We start from the raw sequence: 6,000 nt of genomic DNA on the forward strand, positions 1-6,000 counted from the left end.
CAGGTGATGTGGCAAAAAACTGGGGATAGCAATGTTCGACATACTTGTCTAACTTCTATTGACTGTTCTTTTTGGCCTCATCACCCATTTGACTGAGTTAGCGAGTTCTATAATCTGCTAAACAAAGTGAAGTCCTCGATCACAAATTTGGCTTCTTTAGGCACCAAATGTGTATTAACCCATAAGATGTTTAGAATTGGTCTTGTTTGTAGCAAATGCCTTGTGTCATAAGTTATGCTTTTGGAATTTGTACAGCAGTAGAATTTTCACTATTGCGAGTGCTAGGGTGGTAGGTGACTTAACCAAGAAACTGAATCTGCAAGGTTTTAGGCTCGGACTATTTCCAGGTTGTGTTTAAGGGTTCAATGTTGGTGAATAAAAACACGTATAATTTCTATTTTGCATTTAGGAAACACCAATATTGTTTCAAATAAAAAATATTTACATCAACAAGTTGGTGGGTGCAAAGGTAAGACAAATTATACTCCCATGGGGAAGACGCAGGTTCAGACTTTGGAGACGACTTTGTTGAGAAAGGTAGCCATGAACCACAAATATGGACTGTAAAATAGACATGAAGAATATAAAACAAAAAATATTTGCATTATTTGTTGCGTTGGACCACTTTTGTTAGTTTAAGATGGAATAATTATGAGAGTATAAGACTTCTATTCCTCACTTCTTGGGATTCCGGAATAAACTTTCATTGTTGACGAGTGTCATGCTACATGCAATTGATCAGTTATTGTGGCATCTCAAATGACATATTCTGGTTGTTGTTTGAATTAGAATCCATTGGCTACGAGGCAAGCCCTAGACGAAGATGGTTGGCTAAATACTGGTGATATAGGTTGGATTGCTCCTCATCATTCAGTAGGGCGAAGTCGTCGATGTGGAGGTGTGATAGTTTTCGAAGGACGTGCCAAGGACACTATTGTTCTTTCTTCTGGTATATTTTAAACCCTACGTAACTCCTATAACCTACATGGTGCAATCTTTATACCAGTAATTTAAAACAATCATCCCCTTTTAGCTTTGAGTTGGCCAATTAGGTCCTTTATTGCGTGTCGTTTTTTATTATCTCAATTAAAGAATATCAGGGGCTATTCCTGAAATTCCTTTTAGAGAGAGGCCGGAATTAAATTATAAATTATTTAGAAGTCAAAATATAATTATTCTTCATGATTACATTATTTTTTGAAGAGATTTAATAGAATTTTTGAGGGGTTAAAATGTAATTTGACCATATATTAATTTATAATTTAAACAATTTACAATTTAGAGGTGTAATCTAGTTGAGTCGAGCCCGAATAATGTAAAGTTCGAGCTCAACTGAAAATTCGAAACTCGATACTTGGTTTTAGCTCGTTCGAACATCTATTTTTAAGCTCGAGCTCGGCTCGAGATATAATCGAGCTACTCAAGCTCAATTAAGCTTGTTTATCTCGAGCTCGGGCTTGGCTCAATAATTAAGCTTAAGGTAATAATATATATTAAGGGCAATAACGTAATTTAATAATATAAAAACATGAAAAATTCGATAAGACTTGCGAACTATTCGAGTCAAGTATAACTAAGTTCGAATTCGGTTCAATTGGTGGCTCGAGCTCAAACTCAGCTTGATAATTACCGAATCGAGTTAGAATATTTTTCGAGTTGAATTTGAGTTGTTTGCGGACACCTGTATCTCATTTACACCAATAAGTTGCATAGTAATTTTTTCATTTTAGAATGGCAAGACCCTTGTATGCCCCTTAAATTCGCTACTGAATGTTTTAGCTGTTGGCCTTCTCAGTTTTTTTTAAATTGTGGGTCCACATTTATCTCTTTAGTGTATAATTATAGTTTCACTTGTTACAAAAAAGTAAATTATATGGTTGATCACCCAACTCTTATAATTTTTCATTTTAGACATCGGAAATAAAAATTTTACAATATGGGTACTGTCGTTACGTACTTTCATCATTCTACTCACTTGCCGTTAATTTGTAATTACATACACTTATTTTAATCACCTAACTTTAGTAAGTTTTTATTTGAGTCACTCATTTTATCTTTTTAATTTTCTTTATTTTTTTCATTATTTAAAAATTAATTTTAGTTTTTTAGTAAGGGGAAATATCTAGGTTAGAAAAAATTATCTTAATTTCTTTTGTTTTTTCCTTTTTAAAATTAATTTCAGTTTTTCTTAGTAAAAGTGAAGGGAATATTTTGGGGTTTATAGGGAATCATCTAGGTTTTTATAAGAAAAACTTGAGTTTTTACCGAAAAAATCAATTTATTTTCTATAATTGATTTTAGTTTTTTTTCATTAAGAGGGAAAAATCGGGGGTTTCATAGGTAATTATTTGGGTAATTATAAAGAAAAATGGAATGAATTGTTTCAGGAAAAATCATTTTATTTTTTTATTTTCCTTTAAATTTAAGAATTAATTTTAGTTTTTCAAATAAAAGAGAAAAATATGAGGTTTTTAAGGGAAAAACCTATGCTTTTACATGTAGTTGAGTTACTGGTGAAAATTTTAAGTTTCATGTAAGCAGCTGAATGAATCAATTTTTTGTAAAAATTCCAAGTTTTTTTTTAAAAGAAAACATTCTAGAAAAGAAAATGAGTGATTAAAATGAAAATTTTTTAAAGTTGGTAACTAAAATGAATGTATATAATGATAAATTAACGGAAGATGAATAAAATTGTAGAAGTATGCAACAACAGTAATTAAAATGATAAAAATATGTATCTACAGTGCTCATGTTGTAAACTTTTTGTTTTCGGTGTTCAAAATGAAAATTTATGAAAGTTGGATGACCAATTGTGTGATTTACCCCAAAAAAACTGTAGTTTCCAATTGTAACTTGGACAGAGTTATGTCTCATAGTTTACTTTAGGGACTCAATCTGATTCCAACTTTCTATCTTTGATATGACTATAATAATATTCGTCCATAAAAGTCACCTAGGCTCAGATAATTTGGTGATAAAAGTCACTTTGCCTCTGATCATTTGGTTGGACTACGGTGTTTTTGGTTGAGATCTGTCACTTGGACTTGGGTGTGAGTTGTTTGACCTTTTTTTTTCTTTTTTGTCTTTTGAGGGTCTTCGAAGGACGATATTCCACATCCATGGTCATGTGTTGGACCCAAAATAAATAAATGGAGACTACAGGTTTAAGAGATGCTGTTTTCTCTTTCTCCCGGTAGTCGGAAAAGAAAAATTATGGTGCAAGTTTACTAAGTTGAATTTTGATGTTGCAACCGTACTTTGAAGTCTTCTCTTTTTCTAAACTCCATTAAGCATTCACTTACCATGCTTTCCATTATTAACCAAAACAATCTTCTTTGGAGAAAACAGGTGAAAATGTTGAACCTTTAGAGATCGAAGAAGCTGCCTTAAGGAGTACTCTTATTCAACAGATCGTTGTCATCGGCCAGGCAAGTTGGACACCCTCTTTTCACGAAGTTGCTTGTGGTTGTTGCACATAGGTTTTTTATTTACGCATGTATCGTTTCCATCTTTTGATTTGATTTCTAACTTTTCATTGTTGATTGACATCTTCCTCCAGGATCAACGACGCCTTGGCGCTGTCATTGTCCCAAACAAAGATGAAGCACTCCTGGCAGCAAAAGAGGCATCTGTTGTAGATGCAGATGCCGTAGATCTTAGCAAGGAACAAATTTCAAGCATGCTACATGAAGAATTGAGGAAGTGGTAATTATTTATTTGCAATTTAAGGGTCTCTACTGGTTTTCTTTTTTCTTTCATCATGTTGCAGTACCTAAAGCAGTTTGAAGAGTCGATTAGAGTTCGAGTGGTAGGCTGTTATCTGACTATTGTCTTTTATGCAGGACCTACGAGTGTTCATTTCAAATTGGACCAATTCTTGTTGTGGATGAACCTTTTACGGTAAGACTCAATGCTGCCATATCTGATCATTGATTTCGCATACTTTATGTTGGACTTATGTATACCTTTTTCTGATTTGTAGATCGAGAGTGGCTTATTGACTCCAACCATGAAAATCCGAAGAGACCAAGTTGTGGCTCAATACAAGGAGGAAATAGCCAATCTCTACAAGTAGGTTCCCTTTGAAAAAAACATGACTAGACTATCATAATGTCCAAGACTGCAATAAGACTAGTCATGTAAGTTATTCTCAACAAAGTTGTATGAAAATGTATATTTTATCTATTTCCAATTGTTAGGATCTTGTTGTTGTGGTGTTTTTTTTGGGTTAAAATTCCCTCTCCGGTTCTCCTCAATTTTGATATTGAACCAATTGATCCCTCCCAACAAAAATCATAGTAATTTAATCTCTATCAATTTTGAACATGAGCAACTAAGGATAATTAATAATAGTATAAATATTTTTTTTATCAATTGTAAATAATTTTGCTTAGTATGACAACAAATTTAGCCTTTGGTGTTTATATGTATTTTGTAAAAATTATGGGGTAATTTGCTAAATCGGGACCAAATTGACATAATATGACAAGTGATAGAATATGAATTTTGAGGGCTAAATTTGTTATTATACTAAAAAAAATGTGCAATTGATGAACTATATTAATGTTGTGATTAATTGTTTTTAGTTTCTTACTTTTGAAGTTGACAGGGATTAAATTGCCCTGGTTTTGTTGAGAGGATCAATTTACTCAAACATCAAAATTAAGAGGGACCAGAGAGGTATTTGGGGTGAAGAACAAGATCCATTAATACGAACAAAGGCTATAATCTCAGCAAGAATAGAACATTATAACATGTTGATAATTGATTTTGTCACAACTCAAGTATGATATATTTGGGTTGACTGTAATCACTTAACATGATAAAGGAACCGGCTTTGAAGGATCCAGAGCAGGGGTAAAAGAATAAGAAAACTTAAGATTCGCCAAACTAAAATGGATGATCAATACGTCCCTAAAAAAACTTGCATAAACAAGATTAATACTTGTACATAATAAGATAAGATCTTCTACAATTTCTATAAGGAAAGACTTATTAAATAAAGGAAAACAACACAAAACACATAAGGTGTAAAGGAACCTAGGTTCAAATCTACACGTGAAATCAATTAGTATTCTGAAATAACTTAAAAACAGAAAAAGATTAAAAGTTGACAAAGAGCCACTATTTAAATATCTACAGACAAATCACTTTCCAAGAAAAAGAGCTTGGAGACACTAGTGTTTGTCAACCATAACTCATGAAGACAACGACTGTGCCACACTAAGAGATTTGCAAACTGAGATGAGGGAAGGCACATGGAATGAAAAAGAAAAAAAGCATGGAGATCAAACCCTTCATAATCTCTTATATGTCATGCTTACAATCATCTCAGATATGTCATGCTTCTTTAGTTATGAAAAAGTTGGTTATCAAAGTTGGAAATATTCTGTTTAGAAAATGGTTTTATTGCAAAGCGAGAAGTTAATTTTTTTTTCTAAAATTGAACTTTTGTGTTATTTATGACGATACCCTTTACCAAATTTAGTACTTGTGTTTTGAGTTAGGCAGATTTAGTTGTTTCTTGGCTTTCTACTAACACGATATTATTTGCTATTCTTTAAACCTTTGGTTTGCTTAAAGAGTTGGCTTCAATCACACAAATCGATAAACACCATGAAAACTCTTTGATAGGAGTAAGATCTCTTCGAAATACACAAGCATATAATCCCTCGTTCTCCGTAAATACTTGAGTATATGCTTAACTACTTGCCAGTGTCTTGGTCTTAGATTCGCCTGATACTAACTTACCAACCCCATTGCAAAATAGATATTTGGACATGTGCATAACATAACATACATAAGACTTCCTACTACTGAAACATAAAGAATCGTTCTCATGTTCTCTCTTTCTTCCATTGTTTTAGGACAGTCATCTAAAGAGAGAAAATCTCGATATGGAGGGTTGATTTTCCTTCTTCAAATCAATCATTACAAAACGCTGCAATATCTTTTTTTATGTATAAAGCATGAGACATTACTATCACTTTATGCTCGTTT

General features: G+C 32.7%; 1 protein-coding gene across 2 annotated transcripts in view; it reads left to right on the forward strand.

The window, feature by feature from the left end:
• Positions 1-4,185, forward strand: part of LOC107903886 (probable acyl-activating enzyme 16, chloroplastic) — a 35,456-nt gene extending 31,271 nt beyond the window's left edge. For both annotated transcript variants that reach the window (XM_016830066.2, XM_041092613.1), the window contains exons 14-18: positions 790-949; positions 3,349-3,428; positions 3,560-3,705; positions 3,843-3,900; positions 3,983-4,185. In XM_016830066.2, the coding sequence (XP_016685555.1) occupies positions 790-949; positions 3,349-3,428; positions 3,560-3,705; positions 3,843-3,900; positions 3,983-4,075 (537 nt within the window). In that variant the 3' untranslated portion in view covers positions 4,076-4,185. The remainder of the gene's footprint in view (positions 1-789; positions 950-3,348; positions 3,429-3,559; positions 3,706-3,842; positions 3,901-3,982) is intronic.
• The last annotated feature ends 1,815 nt before the right edge of the window (positions 4,186-6,000 follow it).

This window comes from Gossypium hirsutum, chromosome D05 (genome assembly GCF_007990345.1).
Source record: "Gossypium hirsutum isolate 1008001.06 chromosome D05, Gossypium_hirsutum_v2.1, whole genome shotgun sequence".
In the NCBI taxonomy this organism is placed as follows: Eukaryota; Viridiplantae; Streptophyta; class Magnoliopsida; order Malvales; family Malvaceae; genus Gossypium; species Gossypium hirsutum.